Genomic DNA, 14514 nt, shown 5'->3' on the forward strand with positions numbered 1-14514 from the left:
GTGCAGTGCTGATTTCATTGAGATGTGTGTGAGTGGGGGAGGTCCCTTAATCTGCAGCTCGTTTTCCCCTATGAGATATAGGAATGTTTGTTCACTGTCAGGACTAGGAAGGGGTGCCCAATTCCCCCCACCAACCCCTCGAAAACCCCTCAAAGGGAACCAAAATGCTGACCAAAGTTACGTACTTTCTTCGGGGTCCAGACTGAACTAAGGATTTGGATTTCCAAGTACGCCCCAAGTACATCACCACTGTTTCCCAATTTTGGTGAGACCTGCCAACAATGATGTACCCACCAACTGAGGGGTTTAGGGATACAGGAATCCCCACTCAACTGTGCCACTGACTTTTTGTTGAGGTGGGCCATTTCTGGCTGATGGGTGGTTTTAAAACCTCCCTCTTGGGTTTTGATTGCATTTCTGAACTCCTCTGCTCCTTCCCCTCTCTTTACTTCTTTAACACAACTCACTGATCAAGCTTTAAATCAAGCTCCTTGTCTCTCCCTCTTTGACTCTGCAATGCCTTGTTATCTGCTACTGTGGCATGCCTGGGAGATTTTCCAACTTTTACAGCACTATATAGATGTTAGTTTTTGTTGTAGCATTACATTTCCCTCGTTACCAATCGAGGAGGTCTCATCGTGCAGTGGGTAGTGTTTCTGGGTTTGAGTCCCACCCTTGATGGCTAAGGAAGGTGGCCAAACAGGTTGAGTATCAACCTGCAAATGCTTCCAACATATACCAATGGAAGATGGTAAGAGTGGGGGAGAATGCTGGTCAGCTATGTGATGGAAAGAATGTTGAGGCCTCTACCATCACTGTCCATAACTCCAGACTACAACATGCATGTTACCACAGCAACATGAGTGAAGCATAGCACACCACAACCACTACTGCCCATTGACTTTTAAAAATTGTCACGGGATGTAGCTGGGCCTGCATTTATTGCCCATTTCTAATTGCTTGAGAAGGTGGTGAGCTGCTTTCTGAACTGCTACAGTCCATTGTGTTGTTAACATGGGAGGGAATACAGGAGGAGAAGGAGACAGGTCCATCACATGGAACCCAGAGAGTTAAGGATTGGAGTAAGTTTTGTATCCATGAGATCAGTAAAAGAATGCCATGAATTTCGATAAGCAAATGGTCAAATTTATATTATAAAAGAACAAGTATGAAATTCGAGTGTAGGAAGATAGAGATTATGTAGAAAACCGGTGATAAAGTGGCGTGCTAGATAGGAATAGGAGAGGCTATGTACCTGAGATAATGTCCTTAAGTTGAATAAACTAATTCTAATTGGATGGCTTATGTCTTCTGATCAGAATTAATGCTTGTTCTTACCGCTGCTTGCCCTGAGCTTGATGGTCATCAATTCATCACCTGATAGTTTGCCTTTCTTTAGAGCTAGGGAGGCCCGGGGACAGCCTGACAAACTGGAAACACAAAAACATGATGACAAAAACCATTTTCTGTTCCTTTTAAGGAAAGAAATTCAGTTAAGTGCAGCTACTTAAGACGTTGCACAATGTATACTGAAATGCTGAGTACTGTGCTGCAGATACACAAGTACCTCTGCATCAAGCAGTGGTTCCAATTAAGGGACACATGCCTTTCAGCTGTGGGTGTCAATGATCTCAAGCACAAATCAATTTAGAGTCACTTAAAGTTAGAAATTACCATTTGCAAAAACAAAAGTGATTGGTTGACACATCGCTGCTGTTTTAAGAGATGCATTAAACCATTTACTTCAAAATAAAATCCGAAGACTATCATAGAAATACATTAAAGAGTCATTGACTGCTGCAATTTCTAGGCTTTAATCTTAGGCTGATGAAAAATGAACTAAGAATACTTTTGAACTAATATATAACCAAATTAGACACGTTTAAAATTGGATAATGTTACGTCCAGTTCATATCCTGACATTTTACAAAATTGGTACTTCACTTTTTTTCTTTCTTCATTGATGGGCTGTGAACATTGTTAGCAAGACCAGCATTTATTGCCCTTGAGAAGGTGGTGGCGAGTTGCCTTCTTGAAACACTGCAGCCTGTGAGGTGAAGATGCACTCGGTTCAGTCTCGGACATTCGCTCTTGCAGTGATGTCTTATGGCGAAAATGATTGCGCTCTAACAACCACAACCATCTTCCTTTGTGCTAGGTATGCCTCTGGTCGGTGGAGTCACTTCAATTGGCATCAATTTTACTAGAGCTCCTTGATGCTGCACTTGGTCTGATGCTGCACTTGGTCAAATGCTGCCTTGATATTGAGGGAGGTCGCTTGCACCGCACCTCTGAAATTCAACATTTTTACCCATAGTTGGCTCAAGGCTGTAAATGAAGCTCAGAGCTAAGTGATCTTGGCAGAACCAAATCTGAGCGCGGTGGGATGGGAGAATTGCCCCCTATTATTCTGCATTCAGCTTGAATGGCTACATAAATAGTTGAGTCCTCATGTTCAATTCATTAGAAAAGGGGCTATATTTTCCAGCAAATGAATTTGAAGTTAACAGGTTGATGCATGGGTTGAAAAAGTGCACAGAAGTATTAGTGTGTTAAGTGTTTGCAAGGAAACAGCACCAGTCTGAAAATGTAACTTAACTCAGATCATAGCACTGTTTGCCTCTTGTTATCGCTCTCATTTATTTTAATCTGCTTTGTATTATAACTCACTGCTTAAAAATGAAGCAAATATAATTTATTTTTAAACTTCTTAATTTGGTCACATGTTACAGTATTTTGAATGAAAAACATCTTTTAAAAATTACAAATGGATTAATTAATTTGCATCAAAGTAGCAAGTATAATGCAGGACAAGTCCTCCAATCTGAATCCAAACATTACAAATATGGCTACAATGTAAGTACATTTTTACTACAGGCGTAACAAGAAGAATGCTTCCACACTAACCTTCTATGAGTGACAAAACTGCCATTGATATGACCAGATCCATCACAGCCTGGTGTAGGGCAAGTTGTACCTTCAGCTTTGCCAGATTTCCATGGGAATTGGGATCCATTCAGAGAAGCCTCCTTCTGTCTCTTAGCAGCTAAAGGGCAACCTGATGCACTGCGATGTGATGAGTACTTGCCAGATATGTGACCTTGCCCATCACAACCTATCACTGGGCACCTTAGGAAGACAGTAACAATGCGCTGTAAATCATCATATCTATGGACCATGGCATCAGGTCACATGCAGAAAAGAGTTACTATACAATCATAGAATCGTTATAGCACAAAAGGACTCTATTCAGTTTGTCATGTCCATGCCATTCTCTGAAAGAGCTGCACAGAGCTAGTCCCAATCCCCAGCCATCACCACAGCTCTGCAAACTGTATCTCTTTGACTGTTGATTCACTTTCCTTTTGAAAGCCACAATCTGCCTCTATCACACTTTCAGCCAGTGCATTCCAGATCTTAACCAGTCACCACATAAAAAAGCTTTTATTCATCTCAGCATAAATTCATTCATCTGAAATTACTGTCCTTTAGTTCCTGATCCTTCCAAAGATTGGAACAGTTTTTCTCTAGCTGTTTTGTGTAGACCGCTCATGATTTTGAAAATCTCTAAGGCGAACAACTTGAACGTCTTCAATCTATCCATTGTAACTGAAATCCCTCATTCTTGGAATTATTCTCATCTTTTCTGCACTTTTTAAAGTGTACATTCTTTCTAAAGTACAATGCCCAGAATTGTATTGAATACTCCTGTCAAGGCACAACCACTGGCTTATAAAGCGTCATCATAACCTTTAATACTCGATGCCACTATTGACAAAGCCCAGGATCTTGCATGTCTCCGTAGCAACTTTCTCAACTTTCCCTATTTCCTTCAACAATGTGTACAAATAATGTCTAGGTTCCTACACCCTTCAGAAATTCATCCTTCATTCTCTATTGCCTCTCCCAGTTCATCCTACCAAAATGCATTATGTTACAATTTTTGACAACTAAATTTAATCTGCCATGTATCCACTCACTATCTTCTTCCAGTCTGAAAAATAACCGATCATTACTACACTTTGTTTCCTGTCAAACAGCCAACATCATGTTCATGCTGACATTGCCCCTTTTATCCCATGGGTTTTAACCATACCGACAGATGTACGAGCTCCCATTCATTCTTTGCAGATCAGCACAGCCATCTGTTTAGCTGTTTGAAGGCTGCCTCCAAATGCACTCATTGAATTTGTATTGTAAAATTTATTTATTCAGCTGTCCCAGGGAATGTAAGTTTGATGGTTTTGACAGGTTTACAAGCTTCTGGAGAGAACAATGTTTTCTCCACTACCTTTCAAGTGATGTGGTTTAATTTTTTCCAATTTACAAGCTTTTCAGTATTATTATAGAGTATGTGAGTTCTCTTTATAAAGTGTATACTGTGTGAGTGGGTTACAGGGGATGGGAGTTGAAGGACATGGTGATACAGTGAAGAAAGTGAAGGAGGTAGGGAAGGGAGAATGACATGGATAGGGGCTGGGGGGCAAAGGGGTTAGAAAGGTGAAGAGGATGAAGGAGTAGGGGACGAAGGGGTTTAGGATGGTGGATGTAAGGGGGTGGGTGTAAGTATCAGAGGAAGTGTGAAGGGATAAAGGTGAGGCAGGTAAGGGTGGCATGGTGACACAGTGGTTAGCACTGTTGCTTCACAGTGCCAGGGACACGGATTCGATTTCGGCCTTGGTCTGTGTGCAGTTTGCATGTTCTCCCCGTGTCTGCATGGGTTTCCTCCAGGTGCTCCGGTTTCCTCCCACTGTCCAAAGATGTCCAGGATTGACCACGGTAAATGCGCTGGGTAACGGGGTTGGGGTAGAGGGGAGGGTCTATGTGGGAAGCTCTTTCAGGAGAGTCGGCACAGACTCGATGAGGCAGATGGCTTTTTCTGCACTGTAGGGATTATATGGTTCTATGGATGTGAAGAGAGCCTAAGATGTGAAGGGGTAGGGCAAGCAGGGTATGCATAAAGGGGCTTTGTGACTAAGAGGTGAGGGGTTTGGTGGGTGAAGGGGTAAGCGCATTAGGAGGTTGAAATGGGAGTCGGAGTGAAGAGAAATGAGGGGGCGGGGTGATTAAGAGGGTGAGGATGAGGAGCTTTTTATATTAATATGAAGAACTGCTCCATTGTTTCTGAGAAGAGATGCGGGCTTTATAACATGGCAGCTTTGGCATCAACCCACTGCTGTCTCTGCCAGACGCAGCAGGTTCAACTCCAGGTTGTCCCCCTTCCAAGAGGTAAAAATCCCACTTGCCTGCACTGCCATTGGGATTAATTCTGACTCCTGCTTCCCACCTCCAATGGAAAATTCCAGCCCTTGTCGCCAGGAATATTTAAGAAGCAGTCCTGCTCTATTTTGATTGCAATTTATTTTCTGTATTATTGCATCACATTCCCATTTGGTAATCTGTACTTGCAGTTTTAGGTCTTTACATACATGCACTGTAAACCTAATTTAGATCTCATTGTATCACTTCTTAATCTGACCCCTTGTAAGACCTTACTATTTTTTTACTCTACTGCTATGTGTCTCTCCCAATCCTTTGTGCACCTAGTGTCTTCTTTCTAAAGTAACAGCCTGGTTCCCATCACCTCACCAATTTAGTTTAAATCCTCCCCCATAGTGCAAACTGGTTCTGGCTCTGTTCAGGTGCAATCTGCCTAGCTAGTAAAGGCCCCACCACCCACAGAACTGGTCTCAATGTCCCAAGAATCCAAGACTAAAGCTGACAAAGATGCTGTTGTTGTTGTCTGATATAATGACCGCTACCTTGCAGAGGCTGTGCACCAACTCTCAAACTCTTTTCTCTACTTCCCCCTAGACCATGACTCCACCGCTGAACATCAAGCCATTGTTTCCAGGACTGTCATTGACCTCATCTTCTCTGGAGATCTTCCCTCATAGTCCCTGAACCCCACACAGCCCGCTTCTAACTCCTTCCCAAAATCCACAAACAGGACTGTCCAAGTAGTCACATTGTTTAATCCTGTTCCTGCCCCACAACTCAGCTCTCCCTATCTTGACTCTATTTTCTTCCTCCCCATCAAGTCTCTTCAGACCTATATTCATGATTCTTCTAACACCCTATATCATTTCAACAATTTCCAATTTCCTGGTCCTAGTCACAATGGAGGTCCAATCCCTCTATACTTCCATCCCCCAGAAAAGTTTAAAGTTTTTATTTATTAGTCACAGGTAAGGCTTACATTACCACTGCAATGAAGTTACTGTGAAATTCCCCTAGTCGCCACAGTCCGGCGCCTGTTCAGGTCAATGCACCTAACCAACGCCTCTTTCAGAATATGGGAGGAAACTAGAGCAGCCAGAGGAAACTCACCCAGACACGATGAGAACATGCAAACTCCACACAGACAGTGACCCAAGCCAGGAATCGAACCTGGGTCCCTGACGCTGTGAAGCAGCAGTGCTAACCACTGAACTACCGTGCCACCCCAGACAGTCCAAAGGCTCTCTTCTTCTTCCTTGAACGGAAGCTCAAACAATCCCCATCCACCACTGCCTCCTCCACCGGACTGAACTTGTTCGCCCATTGAACAATTTCTCTGGTCTCACTTCCTCTGAATAAAAGGTGTGGCTATGGGAACCTGTATGGGTCTCAATAATGTCTGTCCTTTTGTTGGGTATGTGGAACACTCCTTGTTCCAGTGCTTCTCAGGCTCTCTCCCACAACTCTTTTCTTATACAATGATGTCTGTGTCGGTGCTACTTTGTGCTCTCGTATGGAAAAATTAAATCAATTTTGGTTCTACCCCTCTCTCATCTTCACATAGTTCATTTCTGACACCTCCCTTCCTTTCCTTAACTTCTCTGTCTCTATCTCTGGTGATAGACTGTCAACCAATATTCATTACAAGCCTACTGACTCCCACAGCTACCTTGACTGAACCTCCTCACACCTGCTTCCTGCAAGGGCTCCATCCTATTCTCCCAGTTTCTCTGCATCCATTACAGCTGCCCCAATGATGCTACCTTCCACAGCGGTGCTTCTGACTTATCTTCCTTTTTCCTGAGCTGAGGATCCTCTCCACACTGGAACAGTTTTTTCTCTAGTTGCTTTGTGTAGATCTCTCATGATTTTGAAAGTCTCTAAGGAGAAGAACTCGAACGTCTCTAATCTATCCATTGTAACTGAAATCCCTTATTCTTGGAATTATTCTCATAAGTCTTTTCTATACTTTTTAAAGTGTACATTCTTCCTAAAATATAATGCCCAGAATTGTATTGAATACTCCAGTCGAGGCCTCGGCTGTGGTCGACAGGGCCATCAACAATGTCCGACACGTTTCCCACACCTCTGCCCTTACCCTTTCCTTTCCCTCCCAGAACCATGATAGGCTTCCCCTTGCTCTCACTGGCCTCCATATTTAAAGCATCATCATTTCTGCTAAATCCAGCATGATTCAATCACCAAATACATCTTCCCTTCACCTCCCCTGTTGGCATTCCTCAGGGACCATTCCCTCTGTGACACCCTGGTCCATTCTTCTATTGCCCCCAACACCTCACCCCCTTCCCATGGCACCTTTCTTTGGAATATCAGGAGCTGTAACGCCTGTCCCTTTGCAATCTCCATTGTCACCGCCCAAGGCTCCAAACACCCCTTCCAGATAAAGCAGCATTTTACGTACTTTTTTTCAAACCAGCCTCCCATCCATTGACTCTGTCTACACTTCCCACTGCCTCAGCAAGGCAGCCAGCATAATTAAGGATCCCATGCACCCCGGACATTCTCTCTTCCACCTACTTCCTTCAGGAAAAAGATACAAAAGTCTGAGGTCACGTACCAATCGACTCAAGAACAATTTCTTCCCTGCTGCTGTCAGACTTTTGAATGGACTTACCTTACATTAAGTTGATCACACCCTAGCTATGACTGTAACACTACATTCTGCATTCTCTCATTTCCTTCTCTATGAACAGTATGTTTTGTCTGTATAGCGTGCAAGAAACAATACTTTTCACTGTATGTTAAAACATGTGACAATAATAAATCAAATCAAAATCAATTTAGTCTACTGTATTCACTGCTCCCAATGCGGTCCCTTCAGATTTCCAGCATCTGCAGTATTTTGCTTTTATTTAATCTAAAGCCCTCCCTCCAGCAACATCTCTCTAGCCCATGCATTAGTTTGCTCCATCCACCTATTTCTATATCCACTAATGTGTGGCCCGGGAGTAATCCAGAGATTATTACCTTTTGGGTCCTGCTTGTTGCTCTCTTTTCTAGTTTCCTAGAATCCACCTGCAGGATCTTATCCCTCTTTCAGCTTCTGACTCTGATACCGCTATGGATCATGGCCTCTGACTCTTCACCTTTCCCTTTCAGAGTGCTCTGCAGATGCTCAGTGACATATTTGACCCTGGCACAAGGACAACAACTTACCATCCTGGATTCATGACTGCTGCTGCAAAAGCACCTTAACTATAGAATCCTCTGACATTATTTGTTTCCATCCCCATCCACAGTGGAAACAGCTGTGGTGCCATGGACTTGGTTCTGGCTGCATTCCCTACAGGAATCTTCATTCTCTCCAGTATTCAGAACAATATATACTGGTTGGAGAACAAGAGGTTTTCCAGGGACGATTCTACACTACCTATCTGATCCTTCTTGACAGCCTGGCAGTTACCCATTCCCTCTCTGGACATGCTTAAGCTGCATGGCGACCACATCCAGAGATGTGTTATCTGTACAGTTCTCAGCCTCACAGATGCTCCTCAGTGACACCAGCTGCAGTTCAAACTGTAAAACCTGGAGCTGAAGATGCTGCAAAAGACAGCACTTCCTGTACATGTCTTGTAAGTGATGATGGTCAAAGAAACTTGAAAATGCTGGAAAATCTCTGATGCACTATCAATTACGATATGAGGACTCCAGTGAGTGAGTGAAATAACAGGCTTTTATTCACAAAGAACTGGAGCACACCCTTGTAGCTAACCTGGCCCAGACTGAGGCGAAGAGGAGGAACCATCACCTTTATACCTCGCTCAGGTGGAAAGGGAGGAGTCTCGGGACAGGTGCAGCATGAGTGTGTCCAGGCATACACATGTAATTACAGTGGGTCACCACAATCTCAGCAGGTCTGACAACATCTGTGGACACAGTAAGAAGTTTAACAACACCAGGTTAAAGTCCAACAGGTTTATTTGGTAGCAAAAGCCACACAAGCTTTCAGAGTTCTTAGCCCCTTCTTCAGGTGAGTGGGAATTACGTTCACAAACAGAGCTTATGAAGACACAGACTCAATTTACATGAATAATGGTTGGAATGCAAATACTTACAACTAATCAAGTCTTTAAGAGACGAAACAATGTGAGTGGAGAGAGCATCAAGACAGGCTAAAAATATGTGTATTGTCTCCAGACAAGACAGCCAGTGAAACTCTGTGTAAATTGAAACTCAATGTAAATTGAGTCTGTGTCTTTATAAGCTCTGTTTGTGAACAGAATTCCCACTCACCTGAAGAAGGGGCTAAGAGCTCCGAAAGCTTGTGTGGCTTTTGCTACCAAATAAACCTGTTGGACTTTAACCTGGTGTTGTTAAACTTCTTACTGTGTTTACCCCAGTCCAACACCGGCATCTCCACATCATGACATCTGTGGAGACAGAATAGAGCTAATGTTTCAAGTATGAATGACCCTTCGTCAGGGCTGAGAGCAAAGAAAATCAGACGAGATTTATACTATGAAGGTGAGCGGTACTATAATTGGACAAAAGAAATGCAAATGACGATGAAGAAGGCTGAGAAAGGTGCTAAAAGTGTAAATTAAATGATCAGAATGTGTGAATGACAGAACAGAGATACAGATTGTTAAGGGACTGCCTGAGAAATGTGGCGGTTGCCCTGAAGGTGGGGGCAGGGGGAGGGGAGGGGCGGGGGGAGGGAGGTTTGGAGACAAGGAGAGTGAGAATTCTCTATTCTTACCTCACTTCTTGGTATAATTCTATATTATTTTCCTCTTATTATATGAATGTTAAGTTGTCACATCAAATTTTGGATGCATGCTTAATACAACAATAATGCGTTATTAATTTTAGGACTGATCTATTCAAATTTCGAGAACAAATGGCACACAATCAGTCTGTTCATTCATTGCCAAATCTGTCTCGAACATGTCCAGAATTACAATGTTACACTCTCTGCAATCAAAAACTCCTACTACTCCAGGATTATCCCACAGGGCAAGGACGACCTTCAGCTCATCCTCTCCAGTACACAACCTCCTTAAATCCCAATCATATCATATCCTACCTTTAATCTCAATGTCAATTGTAAAAAGATACAGAATCAGTTGAGGAAACCAGTTTTGCTGTGCTTGTTTTCTTGGTGGAAAACTGATACAAATGAATCCAGTGTATGGTGATCTTCAGTGCCTGAAACATGTCCTATGCCATCTTCATTCTGGAGTTATGGAGATGTCTCAGATGCCTGGCTAAAATTGGTTTTAAGCCCTTGAATATACTGACAAGGGGCTTACTGTCTTTGTAGTACCAGAGTTGGAAATTGGTTTACCCAGATCAAAGGGGGTATTGGGCCATAACCAAATTCCACCCCATAACCTTCAGTCCATTTCTTACTTATCTATAGGCAGCAGGTAATGGCACAATCTATGGGCACATGATCAATAGTGAAGCATGTAGCTCTAATACCTCACCACCTCTCATGACCATTACTACCTCCATGCTATCTGATCAGCCACCTGGCTCAATGATTCATTGTTTCTTTCAACTGAACAAAAGATAGATGCCAGAGCTCAACCACCACGCCCGGCACGGAATCAGAGGGGGCGAGGGTCCGACAATGGGAATCTCTGCTCGAGCAAGGCCGTAAAATCCCACCCGAATGTTGTTACTCATTTGGATCTATTGTAAACTCAGCTTTTCTGTACCAATTTCATCCTCCTTCCTCATCAAATTTTCAACTGAACCAGAAAAGATGTGATGGATTCTTGGACTTGGAGCTGAACTTCAGAGTCCACATTCTACCCAGTCCCAATATCGCTCGTATACATTAGCAATCTATCCAGAAAAGACATTGACTTTAAAGCCCTCTACCTCATCTTTGAAGTTCTATGACCATGCCTTGTAGAAATCATCATAGAATCATAGAAACCCTACAGTACAGTAAGAGGCCATTTGGCCCATCAAGTCTGCACCAACCACAATCCCACCCAGGCCCTACCCCCATATCCCTACAGATTTACCCACTAATCCCTCTAACCATCGCATCTCAGGACACTAAGGGCAATTTTTTTTTTAGCGTGGCCAATCAACCTAACCCGCACATCTTTGGACTGTGGGAGGAAACCGGAGCACCCACGCAGACTCGAGGAGAATGTGCAAACTCCACACAGACAGTGACCCAAGTTGGGAATCGAACCCAGGTCCCTGGAGCTGTGAAGCAGCAGTGCTAACCACCGTGCTACCGTGCCGCCCTCATATATTAGCTAGGTAAACTCCTTCAGCCTTATATCCACACCATCATTATTTGGTATTTGGAGCATGCCAATTCCAAAAAAATCATACATGGTGAAGGAATAAGTCTGAATCTTGTCTTTTACTTTAAGCAAGGTAACTCTCGGAGCAGCTAAGTATAATGAAAATCTCCTCCTACTTCCTCACACACAAATCTTCCAGCTGTGTCCGTTGATACTCTTTTGGTTGTTGCGCCAGTGATCGTTACCTGTCTTTAACAATGCAATTGGCTTAACAAGTTAATTGCCAAAAGATGCAATTGCTGAGAGACTGGCAGAACACCGTCATGAAACCATTTCTCTACTTTTAAAAATCTACTCAAAAATGATTATTTTGATCAAGCTTTCAGTCACCCCTCCCAACTTCACTCAACATGGCTTGCCATCTGCTTATCTGTCTACTTCTCTTGTGAAGTATCTGTGGATACTTTTTTTTACCTTCAAGGAATAATATAAATGCAAATTGTTGCTGTTACTTAACATTCACTCACAGGGAAACTCAGTCTTGGAAAAGTGACTTCAACATAATCCACACATGGCCAATCATTTTCTCATAGTGCATTTTTTTACAGTATCTACTTGGAGAAAGGTAAACATTATAAGCAGCAGGAGTTATTTTACATTTAATTTTAAATATATAGAAAGGAAGCCCTGCATTTATGTAGCACCTTTCACAACCTCAGGACATTTCAAAACACTTTACAATCATTGGACTACATTTAAAATGCAATGACAAGTATAATGTAGGAAATGCAGCAGCCAATTTGCAGGCAAGGTCCCACAAACAACAATACAATAGTGAACAGATTTATTTTTGCGTGGTAAATATTGACCAGGAATATATTCCTTGCTCTTCTTCAAATAGTAAGAAGTCTCACAACACCAGGGTTAAAGTCCAACAGGTTTATTTGATATCACGTGATTCCAAATAAACCTGTTGGACTTTAACCTGGTGTTGTGAAACTTCTTACTGTGCCCGCCCCAGTCCAATGTCGGCATCTCCATCTCATGGCTTCTTCAAATAGTGTCAGAGGATCTTTTACATCCAGCTCAAAGGGTGGACAAGGCCTCAGTTTAAAAATTAATCTGAAAGACATTATCTCCAACAGTTTACGAGGCCTTTACTACTAACCGAGATTTTAGTACTCAAATCTCTGAAATGGGGCTTGAATCCACAATCCACCTGAATCAGAGGCTGATGTATTACTATTGAGCTACAGCTGACATGCTCTGACCTTATTTCAAATTTTAGTTCACTGTGGATAAAAAAGATCCACAAAGATTTCTCATGACTTATCCGCAACACGTGCTCAAACATCATCCATAGATTAGATCCTACAATTTACAGTCCAAGGAATAAAAAAGAAGGTCAAAGTCATTACCAACTGGCAGAATTTCTTAATAATGGGCAGTTGTATTTCATCCTACCTGACTAAGTCAGAGTCTTCTTTATCATCCTTACTGGATGTTAGTTTAATTCCCCCTTTTTTTGCACGTGGGCATCCAGAGAGGCTGAAAAATAAAATTGATTGTACATTCACATATGGAATATTTGATGCTGATAAACACAGCCCTGCAATCTTTCTGTCGCACAGTATGTTACCATAATTACCTTCTGTGTGAAGCATAATTTCCAGTCACATGACCAGAACCATCGCAACCAGGTGTTGGACACCTAATGTAAGAAGAGAAAAACATTTTGAACATAAATATATTGTTTACTAAAACTGACATGAATTGGACTTCACTTGTTGGATTATCATTCGACAATAAATGCATTTCCAACAGATTACTAAGAACACAGCGTATCATTGTGAGCACTGAATGAATAAAGCAAGATGCCAAGGGGGATGCTCTATTGGGAAAGGTTTTCCCTTATTGGTGGGAGGGTTTTCTTTATCAGTGCGGAAGGTGCCTTTGTGCATGTTGGGTGGGGTTTCCCTGGCACATGTGTGGGGGAGTTTCCTGCGTCGGGGGGGGATTGCCTTGTGCATGTTGGGGGGGGAAGGGTTCCTTGTGTCTGTGTCGGGGTGGGGGGAGGTGTGCTCCTGTTTTATCTATGGAGCCCTGATCTCAGAATTCCCAGCATTGTCAAGTTTTTCCAGCCACCCGGCCCTGCCAGCTTCCCAGCGTGGGCCATGCCTCCAGATTTCTTTCTGCACAGGGTGCTGGATTATCTGATGGGAGAAGTTGACTGCGCTGCTGGCAAACTGCACATTGGTTTTGTCATCTCAGCCAGCAGGCTGTGCAAGAAATGGAAAATTCCACCCTCATTGGGCTATAATTTCAGTGGAGAGGCAATCAGAGTCGGATTGCTTACCTTAAAATGAAGCCGCTCCTTTCTCGGGCTGGGTGAGAAAGGTGTAGTGCAGCAGCTTCCCGAGGCCTTGTGTTCAGGGCAGCTGAGTTGGAGGCAAGGAAGCCACACCCACGTTTTTACAGTGCTTGCTACTATAAAGCAGGTAGCTTTAAAGGTGCAGTCACTTTGAGAAGGCAGGCAGAGGGTAGGATGGGAGAGGTCAGGAGGTCAGTGGAGTTGATTGTCAGTGGAGGTGGTTGGGAAGGAAGATCAGTGGGGGAGGTGGTCCACGTGGTGTCAAAGGAGAGCCAGCTGGTAAGTGAGGTGGATGTGGTCAGTGGAGGGAGCAGGTGGCCATTGGGAGGGGTTCTGTGGTAGTTAGGGTTGGTGGGATAGTCAGGATAATGGAGGTTATGTCAGGGGATGGGAGGGCAGTCAGGAGGTATGGAGGACAGATGGAGAAGTGGGGAGTGCAGCCATGTGGTGGGGCTGTGGTTGAAGGGGGTAGGGGTGTAGTCAGGGGTGGGGAGACAGTCAGATTATTTGATGTGTTGTCAGGACTGTGGAGGGCAGTTTCGGGGTTAGTTGGGACGGGAAGTGTGGTCAGGGGTGGGGAAGGCAGAAGAGGTTATTTTCAAGAAGGGGAATAGGGATAGCCCAGGAAATTACCGACCAGTGAGTCTAACCTCAGTGGTTGGTAAGCTGATGGAGAAGATCCTGAGGGAC

At 43.4% G+C, this 14514-nt stretch overlaps 1 protein-coding gene across 1 annotated transcript in view; it reads right to left on the minus strand.

Annotated features, from left to right (window-relative positions):
* st18 (ST18 C2H2C-type zinc finger transcription factor) overlaps positions 1-14514 on the minus strand; it is a 194190-nt gene that overhangs the window by 7875 nt on the left and 171801 nt on the right. Inside the window, exons 15-18 of the mRNA XM_078216977.1 lie at positions 13102-13164; positions 12918-13001; positions 2908-3129; positions 1339-1430 (exon numbers count right to left, since the gene is read on the minus strand). Of these exons, the coding sequence (XP_078073103.1) occupies positions 1339-1430; positions 2908-3129; positions 12918-13001; positions 13102-13164 (461 nt within the window). The remainder of the gene's footprint in view (positions 1-1338; positions 1431-2907; positions 3130-12917; positions 13002-13101; positions 13165-14514) is intronic.

Source organism: Mustelus asterias, chromosome 7, assembly GCF_964213995.1.
Source record: "Mustelus asterias chromosome 7, sMusAst1.hap1.1, whole genome shotgun sequence".
Classification (NCBI taxonomy): Eukaryota; Metazoa; Chordata; class Chondrichthyes; order Carcharhiniformes; family Triakidae; genus Mustelus; species Mustelus asterias.